General features: G+C 52.5%; 3 protein-coding genes across 3 annotated transcripts; 1 reads left to right on the forward strand and 2 right to left on the reverse strand.

The window, feature by feature from the left end:
- Nucleotides 1-1073: 1073 nt before the first annotated feature.
- Nucleotides 1074-7507, forward strand: BO70DRAFT_369295 (uncharacterized protein; the record flags this gene model as incomplete). The annotated part of the gene is made up of 14 exons (XM_025544674.1): nucleotides 1074-1349; nucleotides 1406-1489; nucleotides 1573-1660; nucleotides 1708-3238; nucleotides 4005-4167; nucleotides 4227-4397; nucleotides 4457-5144; nucleotides 5197-5294; nucleotides 5337-6140; nucleotides 6195-6313; nucleotides 6378-6457; nucleotides 6512-6671; nucleotides 6727-6962; nucleotides 7428-7507. 14 exons carry the CDS (start codon nucleotides 1074-1076, stop codon nucleotides 7505-7507), a joined length of 4578 nt encoding a protein of 1525 aa, XP_025401953.1.
- Nucleotides 7508-8577: 1070 nt separating this feature from the next.
- On the reverse strand, nucleotides 8578-8927 carry BO70DRAFT_394128 (uncharacterized protein; the record flags this gene model as incomplete). The annotated part of the gene is made up of 2 exons (XM_025546434.1): nucleotides 8578-8774; nucleotides 8900-8927. The coding sequence occupies 2 exons, from the start codon at nucleotides 8925-8927 to the stop codon at nucleotides 8578-8580; spliced, it is 225 nt and encodes a 74-aa protein (XP_025401954.1).
- Nucleotides 8928-10566: 1639 nt separating this feature from the next.
- On the reverse strand, nucleotides 10567-13397 carry atm1 (ATP-binding cassette Fe/S cluster precursor transporter ATM1). Its single transcript, XM_025538437.1, has 7 exons — nucleotides 12914-13397; nucleotides 12790-12849; nucleotides 12622-12736; nucleotides 12304-12572; nucleotides 11207-12253; nucleotides 10930-11146; nucleotides 10567-10865 (listed from the first exon to the last, which is right to left on the reverse strand). The coding sequence occupies exons 1-7, from the start codon at nucleotides 13289-13291 to the stop codon at nucleotides 10756-10758; spliced, it is 2196 nt and encodes a 731-aa protein (XP_025401955.1). The 5' UTR covers nucleotides 13292-13397; the 3' UTR covers nucleotides 10567-10755.
- Nucleotides 13398-13701: the final 304 nt, after the last annotated feature.

Consider the following 13701-nt stretch of genomic DNA (forward strand, 5'->3'; position numbering starts at 1 on the left):
GTAGGGCTGCATTGACAGAAACTTTGCTTTTTCCTACTCGTCTAGTAGTAGTCATCACCGCGTCAGGTCATTCAGCCAATACTTTGTTGTATACATATATTCTCCACACAATTGGCTGCGAGCTGATTCGATCTAGCTCTCTCAGTGTCTGTTCTCGCTTACCACATCTCACCCAGGTCGCAGGTTAACTGTGGAACATTCACTCCAAATCATCACTCATTCTACTGTTACTCAAGGTGCAACGTCAGTCTTTACTACGATGGGTTAGTGCCGCTCTAACCCAATGCCGCAAGTATATACTTAGGTAATCCTTGTAGCAGCAACCATCGCGCTGGATACATAGTTTTCAGAAACCGAGTCCACTGGCTGAATAAAGATGGTAACAGGCCATGTTTGTAGACTCTTAATGTGCATCAAACTACCAACGGAAGCGCAAAGTACGACGGTGCAAGGTTGATCCTTGCTGATAGTCACGTGACCGCGTGATACTTTGGTGTTTGCGGCAAGTGCATGCGACGCGCTAGGCTGTGGCAAGCGCGCGTCGGTGCCTGCTCGGTGCCTGCTGGTCATTGTGTGTGACTGCAGAACGACAGCCAACCGATCCTATCCAGGCCGGTCAGCGACAACGAGAAAAGTCTCAGAATGTGAGTCTTGATACGTATTAAATACCCTGTCTTTTCTCGGCTGACCTATCTAGGTATCGACCTCGACCAAACGCGAATGGCGATGCTACAGGCACACCGTCCAAGCCGCTGCAAGCCGGCGCCTCCACCGACCGTCTTTCGAAGCCTTTCAAGTGTCCGGGAACAGCTACAGCCACACGGGCATCGGAAAAACCGGCGAGAAAGCGGAGAAAAGTGAACTACGCAGGAGCGGATGGAAGCGTGGATGACAACAGTGTGAAGCCGTATACGAACGAGGACCGCCTGGCACTCGCAACAAGAGACGTGAACCGGTTCCCTGTCTTCAAAGTCAAGGACAAAGACACTACATTCCGGCAAAGATTCAAGATACCTCTGATCAATAAGGCTACGGACAGTTATGGTGGCTCCAGGTCAGCGCCGACGCTAGGAATGAGACAAGGCGCTACATTCATTGTGAAGCCATTGCACGATCCTAGTGGAGAGTTTGCCATAGTTATGTACGACCCCACGGTTGATGATGTCGATGAGCCGTCAAAGGAGGAAGAAAAGGCCCCGGAGGCAAAGTTGGAGGAGCCACTGGAACACAAGAGCTTGGCGGATATACTTGGACTCAAGAAGAAGGTCGAAGACCGACCAAAGGTTCCAGTCGTAATAGACCCACGACTGGCGAAGGTCCTTCGACCACATCAAGTGGAGGGTGTAAAGGTGAGGCTTTCCTTCGTACAAAATATGGGACTACTGGCTAATACACCCATCATCAGTTCCTCTATCGTTGTACAACTGGAATGGTCGACAAGAATGCAAATGGGTGTATTATGGCAGATGGTATGGGATTGGGCAAGACAGTATGTTCACCGGTCTACTACATCGATAATGAGACTGATCGTGGTAGCTCCAATGCATCTCGTTGATGTGGACGTTGCTCAAGCAATCTCCAGAGGCAGGAAAAACAACTATACAGAAGTGCATCATTGCCTGCCCCTCTAGTTTGGTCGGAAATTGGGCCAATGAACTTGGTAAGTCAATGTCACTGCTTGGATCACGCGTTTGCTGACAATTGCAGTTAAATGGCTGGGCAAGGATGCTATCATCCCATTTGCAGTTGATGGCAAAGCCTCGAAAACAGAGCTTATCACTCAGATGAAGCAATGGGCCATCTCTTCGGGGCGGTCTATTGTCAGACCAGTACTTATCATATCATATGAAACCCTCCGCCTGTATGTTGACACGTTGAGAGACAGTCCCATCGGCTTGCTTCTGTGCGATGAAGGCCATCGTTTGAAGAATAAAGAAAGCTTGACGTGGACTGCGCTCAACAGCTTGAATGTACAGCGTCGGGTGATCTTATCCGGCACACCCATTCAGAATGATCTCTCGGAATACTTTGCTCTTCTTCATTTTGCCAACCCCAATCTGCTAGGGTCTCAGAATGAATTCCGGAAGAGGTTCGAACTTCCCATCCTCAGGGGAAGAGACGCAGCAGGGACAGAAGAAGACCTGAAGAAAGGCAACGAACGTCTGACCGAACTTTCCGGTATCGTGAATAAGTTCATTATTCGCCGAACCAACGACATCTTGTCCAAGTATTTGCCAGTCAAATACGAGCATGTGGTTTTCTGCAACCTATCACAGTTCCAATTAGACCTTTACAACCACTTTATCCAGAGCCCTGAAATCAGAAGCCTACTCAGAGGCAAGGGGAGCCAGCCCCTAAAAGCCATTGGTCTTTTGAAGAAACTTTGCAACCACCCAGATCTTCTCAACCTCTCGACTGATCTTCCTGGATGCGAATTCGCCTTCCCAGATGATTACGTCCCACCGGAAGGGAGAGGCCGTGATAGAGACATCAAGTCTTGGTACTCAGGAAAGATGATGGTCTTGGATCGGATGTTAGCACGCATCCGTCAAGACACTAACGATAAAATTGTCTTGATTAGCAACTATACTCAAACACTGGACCTATTCGAGAAACTGTGCAGATCCCGGGGGTACGGCTCATTGCGGCTGGACGGCACCATGACGGTGAACAAACGGCAGAAGCTGGTTGATAAGTTCAATGACCCTGACGGAGCCGAGTTTGTCTTCCTGCTCAGTAGTAAGGCTGGTGGCTGCGGTCTGAACCTGATAGGCGCCAACCGCCTCGTCCTGTTCGATCCAGATTGGAACCCCGCTGCTGACCAGCAAGCGCTGGCACGAGTTTGGCGTGATGGCCAGAAGAAGGATTGCTTCGTCTACCGGTTCATTGCGACCGGCTCGATCGAAGAGAAGATCTTCCAGCGCCAGTCCCACAAGCAATTGCTTTCGTCTTGCGTTGTGGATGCGGCCGAAGACGTCGAACGGCACTTTTCTCTGGAATCCCTCCGCGAACTATTCCAGTTCAAACCAGAGACTCGAAGCGATACACATGATACGTTCAAATGCAAGAGATGCCGACCAGATGGGACACAATACATCAAGGCGCCCGCCATGTTGTACGGTGATACCAGTACTTGGAATCATTTTGTGAATGATGGAGAGCAGGGCCTCCTCAGTAAGATTCAGGACTTGCTCATTCGTCAGGAAACAGGGGAACATGACGTGTCTGCTGTCTTCCAGTACATCAGCCACTGAGAGCGACATGACAGGACATGTTGAATACCTTAATGATTTGTTTTTTGGAGCGTACATGACTGCGATATTTGGTGTCTTGGGAAGCGTGATTGTTGATTTATTTAGGCGGTACTATGGTTATTATTTCGTAGAGTAGACATGGCATAGAACAAGTTATACAATAGAGTGTATGGAGTTGCTGCAGACACATCAATGGTCCCGGGCGGTAAGCGGCGATGCCTTGCGCGCTGCCACTACGTCACATCGCGTCCGCTAGGACACCACCCACGTTGCCAACGCATCTTGCTGTGAGTGCTCCCCACACTGATAGTCCGGCAACCACCTAGCGACCAGGCTAAAGCGACGGACGGGTGCTCTCGATTGTCGAACAGGTCCGCTCTGTTTGTTTACCGTCGACCCCCTGCCGCCACTGCATCCGATGAGTCTGGGAATAGCTACAGGGCAGCCTTTCCTGTGAACTCGCTCGAGTCGAGAACCGTCGCCGCTTCACCGCCCAGCCTAACCAGACGACGCCTTCGCGCCATGAAAGCCACCATCTAAGCTAACTACGCCCGGAGCCTGTGACTCGATCCAATCCATGTGTGGTGTGCCTGAGCGATGGATCACTCAATTCAGCGCTCGCTGAACGATAAGCTTTACGACCGGAGGAAACAGGGGGCCTTGGAGTACGCACCATCATTGATCGATAAGACGACCCCGGCATGTCCGTCCGTCATGATATCGTGTGACTAACTGAGACGGGGTTTCCAGGCTCGAGAAAGTTGTCCGCGATGCCGCATTCAGGGGAGAACACGAGGATATCCAGAAAATCGTCGACCAGCTTTGTCATGACTATGCCTACGCCGTACATCAGCCCCACGCGAGAAACGGAGGTCTCATCGGTCTCGCTGCCGCTTCCATAGCGCTAGGATCCGTGAGTGCCATCGGGATATACTGAAATGGTCGCGCAGGCGCTGAGTTCAAGGATACTAGGAAGGCGTTGCTCCCTATTTAAAAGAAATCGTACCACCGGTGCTTGCTTGCTTTTCCGACCAAGATGCCCGGGTTAGATACTATGCTTGCGAAAGCATGTACAACATCGCCAAAGTGGCCAAGGGAGAGATATTACTTTTCTTCAACGATATATTTGATGCCTTGAGCAAGGTGGGGATTTCCTCCTTATCGCGTTTGCTTTGGTCGCGCAACTCACATACATACCTTAGCTGGCTTCGGATTCAGAACTTTCGGTCAAGAACGGCGCAGAACTTCTCGATAGACTCGTCAAAGACATCGTATCGGAGTCCGCCGCTTCCCATGTGTCCGTCTTACAAATTGCCGAGAAGCAGACAACTGACCCCGAGGGTTTAGAGGATGTCGATCTTCCCACGGCCTTCTCGCTCCCGAAATTCATACCCTTGCTTAAAGAGCGAATCCACGTCATCAGTGCATTCACCCGCACATTCCTTGTGTCATGGCTGACTCTGCTGGACACGATTCCCGACCTGGAGTTGATCTCCTATTTGCCAGAATTTCTGGGCGGGTTGATCAAGTTTCTTGGTGACCCCAATAGGGACGTCAATGTCGCCACCCAAGCGCTCCTTGATAGGTTCTTGTCGGAAATCAAGAGGATTGCACGGCTCAAGAAAGGTATTGAGGAAAGCCGGAAAAGCCAGGGGAGCGACAACAGGCAATCGACCATAAGCGACGCTCTTAGCGTTACGACGACCACAGATCAGACCCTAGCTGCTGAGTCCGAGGTGACCGATAATGCGATAGAAGACTCCGAGGCCGGATCTGTCACCGATGACGACGGCTTGCATGTCGACGGAGACTGGATCCCGGGGCAAGATGTTCAGATCGATTATGCGAAGATCCTAGATATCCTCGTTGGCTTTGTTGACACGTCTTTCGGTAAGCAGGCAATGCTGAATGGTAATTTATCGCTACTGACCACAAATATTAGTGGAGGAGATGCAGCTAACTGCACTGCGCTGGATCGATAATTTCTTCGAGATCAGCCCGGAAGACATTCTTCCTTTCGTGCCTCGTCTCCTGACGCAGGTACTTCCGGCGATGTCCAGTGGCTCGGATCAAGTGCGGCAGGCCGCAAATCGGGTCAACACGTCTCTGATGGAGTATATTGTCACTCTATCTGAAGATGCAACGGATGAGAGCCGACAAGTCCCTTTGGCGAAGTCATATACTTCGACCAGCAAAGAAGAACGAAGGGCGTCCACACCGGGGAGTAAAGCCCCGGAGACCCCTTCGGGTGAGCCGAAAAAGCAATTGTCTCAGCCAGAATCAACGGACCAAACGCCGCGAAGCAGCATCTCAACACCCATCCCTCCTGCGGACCTCGATTATGCCGCCGCCGTTAGCTCACTTACCCTGCAGTTCCTGAATGAGAACGAAGCCACCAGGGTAGCTGCTCTTTCGTGGCTCATAATGTTACACCGAAAGGCCCCCAAGAAGGTCATCGCATTCAACGATGGAACCTTTCCTGCGTTGTTGAAGACATTGTCCGACCCCGCAGAAGCTGTGGTTACCAAGGACCTTCAGCTTCTGTCGCAGATTTCGAGAAACAGCGAGGACAGTTACTTCAAGTCATTCATGGTGAATCTTTTGCAGCTCTTTTCCACGGACAGGCATTTACTGGAGGTCCGGGGGAACCTCATCATCCGCCAACTTTGTATGAACCTAAGCCCAGAGCGTATCTATCGAACGCTGGCGGATTGTCTCGAAAAAGAAGAGGTGAGCGCTAAAACGGATGACATCTGCCGTTTTTATGCTAACTCCCCCCAGGACATCGAGTTTGCCAGCATCATGGTACAAAATCTGAACAACAACCTGATCACTGCACCTGAACTCTCGGAACTTAGGAAGCGGCTAAGGAACCTGGACTCCAAGGTCAAAACACCCACATATACCAAATGAACAGCAAGAAAGCTGACCAGTCTTCAGGATGGCCAGATGTTCTTCGTAGCATTGTTTCGATCGTGGTGCCACAATGCTGTCTCTACCTTCTCCCTATGTCTACTTGCACAAGCTTACGAGCAAGCCTATAACCTCCTTCAAGTGTTGTATGTGCATCCCTTCCACAGCAATCCAACCCTACCCAGCCCTGCTAACAGCTCCATTCCATAGCGCTGAGCTCGAAATGACAGTCAACATGTTAATTCAAATCGACAAGCTGGTTCAACTCCTCGAATCCCCCGTCTTCACCTGTAAGCCCTCCTTCCATTTCCCTCCCCTAAAACCATCAGCTAATCCACCCACAGACCTCCGCCTCCAGCTCCTCGAACCAGAACGGTACCCCTTCCTCTACAAATGCCTCTACGGCGTCCTCATGCTCCTCCCGCAAAGCTCCGCCTTCGCCGCCCTCAAGAACCGCCTAAACAGCGTCAGTAGCATCGGCCTCCTCCACACCGGTCCCCGACTGTAAGTTCCCCCCCCCCTTTTCTCAGCCCCACCCCTAACGATTATCAATTCCCAGAACCGCCACATCCTCCACAACCTCAACCAACAACTCCTCCTCCTACGACCGCACCTCCAACAGCCGCCTCAAACGCGACGACCCCCCCATCCGCTGGGTCGACCTCCTCGACAAATTCAAGTCTACGCAAGAGCGAGCCCGTCGCTCCCAACGCGCCTCCCAACGGCCTCTCGACCTGGACCCTGCTTCCGGGCCCTCCTCCTCCCTCTCCGACCCCACTCGAAACACCAGAGATCGTTCGTCTGCCGCAGGCGCAAACCTCCCTGATACGCCGCGCGGGGGCGTCGGTGAAGGAGGTCGGGGAAATGGGGCGGACACGGGGACTACGAAACCCGGGGGATCGTTGTTGGGCGGTGCCCATAGGCATAAATCTAGTTTGTCGAATTTGGGCCGCCTGGGAATTGGAAGTCGGAAGTCGAAGAGGTAATCAACCAATCAATTTTCTTTCTTTTTTTTTGGTGATGGGGTTAGATGAGATGCGATGAGATGAGATGAGAAGAGATGAGAGAGCAAGGTAAAGTAGGCGAGGAGACGGACGGAGCGGAGTGGCTGTGTTTATTGGGATCGGTAGGTTTTGATGGTGTTGCGTTGCGTTGCGTTGCGTTGCGTTGCGTTGCGTTGCGTTGCGTTGCGTTGCGTTGCGTTGCGCTGCGTTGTGTTGTGGAAGGGACGAGATTCAATCTATCTATCCATCTATCCAGTTGCTGTATTTCTGCCATGGGATATGGGGATAAAGAACGGATCGAAAAAGGAAACGGCGAGAAAGAAGTACAGTACATAGGGGGGAAAGATTCCGGGTGGGCTATACTTGCTGTCTTCTACTGGATTGCTTATCTATGGCGGCGGCGGCAGCTCTATGATTTCTTTCCTAGGCGCCTTTTCTAGATGAGATGAGATGAGATGAGATGAGATGAGATGAGAATGATATACGGAGTGCGGACACGATTTAATCAAACAGAGTACATGCATGTTGGGTTTGGTTACTAGTAAGTAGCATTTGCGCTGTAGGCTGCAGGCTTCTGCAGGCTTCTAGAAGTGTACGTATGTATGTACCTATGTATGTACCCTGGCACTAGGAGGAACGTGCTCAGGACCGAAATGGAGGGTTGGTGGTGGGGTTTAAGCTTTGGGTGGTTGATGATCATCATATCTTTTGGCTCAAATGTAAAAAAAAGCCTATGTACAGTATAGTAAGGCCCGTGGAGGAGGCCTTGGAGCGAGAAGGTAAAAGGGGGTGGTGGTGATAGTGGTGGAAGAGAAAAAAAGGTACACACAAGCCACCGAACGACTCGCTAATGGGCTTGTGAGGGGTATGTGTGAAAGTACACAAGTGTGACAAGGAACAAAAAGCCTGCTCGTTTTTCAAACTCCCAAACAGAGCAGAAGTATAAGCATCACGGCTAGTTGTGATAGGGGGGAAAGTATGGTCAGAAGCAGGCAAGCAATCATGCGTGAATCGCGTCAGGGAAATGATACCAAATGACTCCAGAAAATAGCTTCAGGTAGATAAGTAAAGTGCCAAATACCCATCGGACCGGTGGCTCAAAAGCGCGTGTTGGTGGTAGGCAGGTTATGGTGATTGATTGTAGAGGCGATTATTAACCCAGAAAAAGAGTCAATCGAGGGGGATGCTGTTTTGAGGCATCGCGGGTGGAATCCAACGTCCGATAAGGCAGGTCGAGGAAAGGAAGAAGAAAAAGAAAGCATGAACCTTTTTCGTTCGCTTTCTTCTCCCGTGGAATGGAATAAACAAGGACAAGTCGTCGCATCCTCTACATGAACATAATGTGGGGGATCGATAGCTGAACGGAAGGAAAACAGAACAGCGCTTGAGAGATCGCGAAAGGTGTATCACCGCCAGCGCGATTCGGACGAGCTGAAAGTCTGTGCCTTCCAGTGGCTGCCTGTCGAGTGCTTCGAGACCGTGCCTGAGGAGGAGTTCGATCCATTGGAGTAGACGTATTCCCCGTCGACGTACTGAACCCCCGAGAACGTGCTGCGATGTTTGCGACGGGCATAACGCTGCTCTAGGCGGTAGAGTTCAAACTCTGTGGAAGAATCTTGGTTAGCACTTGGAGCCCTTGCAAGTTGGGTGATTATGGAGACGGGGCATATGTAACGGGCGCGGTTGAGCACCTATGGCCGACATTCCAGGGGGTTCGGGGAGACATACTTGCTTGCAACTTTCCGATGAAACCCATTGTGTATATTGTACCAGGTGATAACCTTATTCCTTTCGAGTATTTGTCACAGTAGAATGGAATTGATAGCGTCACTTCCGGGCGTGTGTATGCAGAATCGAGAGTTGTGGTGTGTCCAGCGTTGGGATAAGGGGATGCAGTGTTGTATTTGAGTACTGGCAGCCAGAAAGCCAATTGATGCGACAACGGCTCGTCGGAGAAAGCCTGCAGATACGAGGGGAAGGTCCAAGAAGAGAAAAAGGAGGAAAGTAGAAGATCCGGGGGGAGGGGGAGGGAGAACAAAGACCGGATCGAGAGCACACGCAGGGCGGGCTAGTGGGTGTTGTGGCGGATGGTGCAAGAGTTCGACACCCACCAAGAAAGATAGTCCTCCGAGGCTAAGGAGCAGTAGCCCGTAGTAAGAAGTCAATGATAAATAAGACGCCGATAGTGCCCAAACACGATGGCTGGAGACGGAGTCCGGAATCGCACAGAAAGGATTGTGGAGAAGAATGCTGCGATGCGGGAAAGCCACCGACGGCTACGTGCCAATAATGAGGGGGCCAAGGGGAGGATGCAAAAAAGGGAGATTGATTGATTGATAAAGGAAATTGGAACAAACGAAGGAACGAGAAGAGAAAGCAGGCTAGAATGAGCGTGGGGAGTCCAGAAGAGGCAACAAATCAGAATGGCATGAGAGAGGAAGAGGAAGAGGAGGAAGAGAAGGAGGAAGGGAGAGCGAGCAGAAGATAGCGGGCGAGGTCGAGTTACTCCCTCCCCCCTCTATACTCCGTACGAGGAGTACCGCCTCTGGCATGGGAACGGGACCGCACCGGCCAGCCGAGCGGGGGGCTTCCGTATGGTATCACCGTATCAGGCACTGCCAGTCGCAGCAACGTGGGGAGTGGGGCTAACTGCCCCTTCAGGTCTAGCCAGGGGTTGCTCGGGTGTTGTGGTTGGCCCAGGACAAGGTCCGGTAAGAATGGTACCTGACGGGACTGTGTCTCAATCTGAGTTAAATACTAAATACCGTCTGACATGAGTCGCGGCACAGCACAAACACTCAACCTGTGCCCCAAAAAAGACCCCTGACGATGTCTCGGCCCGTCTAAGGATAGATAGATAGATAGTCCGTAGTATCTAACTGAGCGTTTGCGACTCGCAGGCCTGACAGTGGTGGGGAAACAAGAATCGCTAGACTGCAGACTGACTTCCGCGGTTGGGTGCGCTATCGCCCCTGATCACCCACCATTGGCCTGACCCAGGCATTTTCCCACCACTCCCTCAACTTTTGCAAACAATCTCAAAGAGCCCTAGGCATTCTGGAGGACTTCCCCCCCACTCTTCCACTCCCCGGGCCCTATGAGCCGGGCATCTCTAGCATTCTGCAGTTTTAACGCACGGTGATCAGCGTTGGAACGGTTGCGACTAGTAGATATAGTACTACGGGTCACTGCAGTGATGCAATGCATGAACCCTCAGTCCAAGTCCAGCTCCAGAGTACTCCGTAGATAGTCCAGAGCTCTCTCCAGTCGTGATTCTTTTCCCCCCTGTACCACTCTGCGTCGTTGTGTGGTTCGTCGAAGGATAGAACCGACGCTAGGGCCGCTTTGAATTTACCGGTGGTTCCGTCTAGATGACCTTTCACGGCTCCAGCTGGCCTCCGGCTCGACCGCCGGCTTTACGGCTGGTTTGGTTTGCTTGGCTCGGTTGCCAGTGGTGCTTCCCGTGCATTCGAGTCCAGAGGTCGGATTTAAGTACGTAAGTACGCTAAGTGTGTCTGTCTCATTGCAGTTGAACCATTCCAAAATCTATGCCTGTTCCCCAAGGGCACAAAGGTATCAAGCGCTTATTTCTGCTGCGGTGCTGAGGCCGTGGTCTGTGCCGCCTGGTCCGTCTCCTCCTCGAGCTCCGCAATGCGGTCGGATTCCAGATCCTCTGCGAGTGACGTTTCTTGGGCTGTGGCGCACGTTAGCATTCGCGCGATTTTCTCGAGAACCAATCCGGTTGGCGGGGTCCTCACCGTTCCACAATTCGGCGTAGATGCCATTCTGCTCCAGAAGTTCGCGATGCGATCCCTTCTCCGCCACGTGTCCCTCCTTCAGCACGAGGATCTGATCGCAGTCGTAGATCGTGCGCAGTCGGTGCGCCACGAACACGCTCGTGCGTCTCTTTTCCTTCAGGATGCTGTTGATGTTCTGCAATAGCGCCTGCTCGGTGTACGTGTCGAGCGCGGAGGTCTACATACATGTCCGTGAGATTAGTGCACACGAGCTCGCGAATCTGAGGCTCGAACTTACCGCTTCATCGAAGAAAAAGAGCTCCGGGTCCTTCAAGATCAGTCGGGAGATGGCTAGCCGCTGCTTCTCTCCACCCGAGATCATCATGCCTCTCTCCCCCACGGCCGTCTTATAGCCTTCGGGCAGCTTCTCAATCAGCCCATGGATCTGGGCGCGCTGCGCCGCCATGTGGACTTCTTCGTCGGTCGCGTCAATCCTGCCGTAGCGGATGTTGTGCGCAATAGTGTCGTTGAACAAAGGGGTATCTTGCGGCACAACGCCGATGGCCTTGCGTAGGCTCTCGACCGTCACGTCGCGCACGTCTTGCCCGTCGATGAGGATCCGGCCCTCCTGGACATCGTAGTAGCGGAACAGCAGTCTCAGGATGGTCGACTTGCCACAGCCACTGGGTCCAACGATAGCAAACTTCTGGCCGGCAGGGATCGTAAAGCTAGCGTTTTTCAGGATGGGTCGATCGGGATGGTAGCCAAAGCTGACGTTTTCGAACCGAATCTCGCCGCCCCGCTTCAACTCGATGGGTTTGGCGTCGGGCCGCTCGATAATGTTCACGTTCACTTTCTGCAGGTTGAAAAGGGTCTCCATATCCAGCAAGGACTGCCGGAGCTCGCGGTACACCGAACCAAGGAAGTTGAGCGGCACCGAGAGCTGGAAGACAAGCTGATTGACCATGACCAGGTCGCCAACAGTCAGGCTACCGCTGGCAACTCCGTTGGCGGCGAGATACATCATTCCTGCCAGCGCACTCGAGAAGATCATGTTCTGGCCAGAGTTGAGAAATGCCAGCGACGTGGTGACCTTGATGGAGGCATCTTCGTAAGCTTTAAGCGCCTTGTCGTAACGCGCAACTTCGAATTTCTCGTTGTTGAAGTACTTCACGGCCTCATAGTTGATCAGAGAGTCCACAGCAACTGTGGCCCCACGGTTGTCTGCAGCGTTTGCCTGTTTACGGAATTTCGTTCTCCAGGCAGTTGTCGTTATCGTAAAAGCGGAATATGCGACCATCGTCGCAGCCGTGATCGCGGCGAACTGGGCGCCGTATTGGTAAGTCTACCATGGTCAGTAAAGTCAGCATTCCCGTGTTCTTCGATCTGCCATACCAGGATACTGCAGACAAGGGATATCTCCAGGGCTGTGGGGACCACATGAAACACCATAGAGGTCAGCAGGAAGCTGATGCCCTTTGTTCCACGGTCGATTGCTCGAGTCAAACCACCGGTCTGCCGCGTCAGGTGGAAGTTGAGATCCAGTCGTAGCAAGTGCTCGAAAACGTTCCGCGCGACTCTGCGGATTGCCTTTTGGGCAACACTGGCGAACACGGCATTTCGCATTTCCTGAAAGAGAGTAGCGCTGATCCTAGTGACACCGTCTTATAACCGTTAGATAGCAAGTCTTTCAAGGACGCGATCTTCCCTTACATGCGATGATCATTGAGCCCGCCACTGTATAAGCCGTCCCGCCAACGGCCGCAAAGTCCACGTTCATCGAATCGACGATGTTCTTGAAGTAGAAGGGCACTTGAACGTTCAGGATCTAGTCACCCAGTAAGTATCGATGCAGAGATGCAGAAACTCCATACGACTCACCTTTCCGCCAATGAGTAATGACAGCGCAGTCCCGACACGAAGCTTGGTTCCCCAGTCATCCTACACCGTTCTTCATTAGCACCCCATGTCACGATTCCACAGCAGTGCCACTAAGCCGCCTCACCTTTGGCCAAAGATATTTTGCCATTTCCTTCATGATCGCCCAGTCCGCCTTTCTTTGTTCTTTAGTTGCCACGGGAGCTTCGTTGAGCAGGTCCTTCTTCGGAGTCGCGGTAGCATTTTGGGCACCCTTCGGGCTCTGCGCATCACTGGCAGCACCCGGACGAGTGGATGAGAGGTCATTGGAGTTCGATGTCTGCGAGTCTGAGGGGGGTTTCTCAGCCGTCTGCTTCCTCAACGGACCCCTGGTGGTCGAAAATGCTCTGAGCTGGATCCCGCGGGAGACAGACGCCCATGACGTTGGGCGCGGAAAGGCCGCAGCGTGGTGTATGAAGCGCCCCGGGACACGCCAGCAAGGCGTTCGGGCCGCCCTGGGCAGCATGATGGGCGTTAGAGATTCTTCACGGCAACCGGTAGTTAACAGGAGCTGTCTCTATAGCCAATGGAGCATTGTTGTGGTGGTGAGGCCTGCTGCGCGAATTGCCGCCTCGTAATGGGGACCGCCGGGTTCGGAGGAAAACGTCGGTGGCGGGGATGAGGTATCGAAGGCGGGGATCTGGTGGAGGAAACTATACTAGCGAGGACGGGAGTTGGTTATAGTGATGACTCTTCACAAGACCCTGCCTGGATATGCATTGACTCGAAGGCGAGGACTGGGACGAAAGGGGTTATTATATAGAGCAGGATGGAGAGTTGGGGTGGGAGGATAGCACCAGGGCAGGCGGTTCTGTCGCAATCGCCGATTCTCCTGGAGCGACTCCGGTAATAATTACGGTACGCGATACGCTTGCG

Source organism: Aspergillus heteromorphus (assembly GCF_003184545.1).
Source record: "Aspergillus heteromorphus CBS 117.55 chromosome Unknown BO70scaffold_5, whole genome shotgun sequence".
Classification (NCBI taxonomy): Eukaryota; Fungi; Ascomycota; class Eurotiomycetes; order Eurotiales; family Aspergillaceae; genus Aspergillus; species Aspergillus heteromorphus.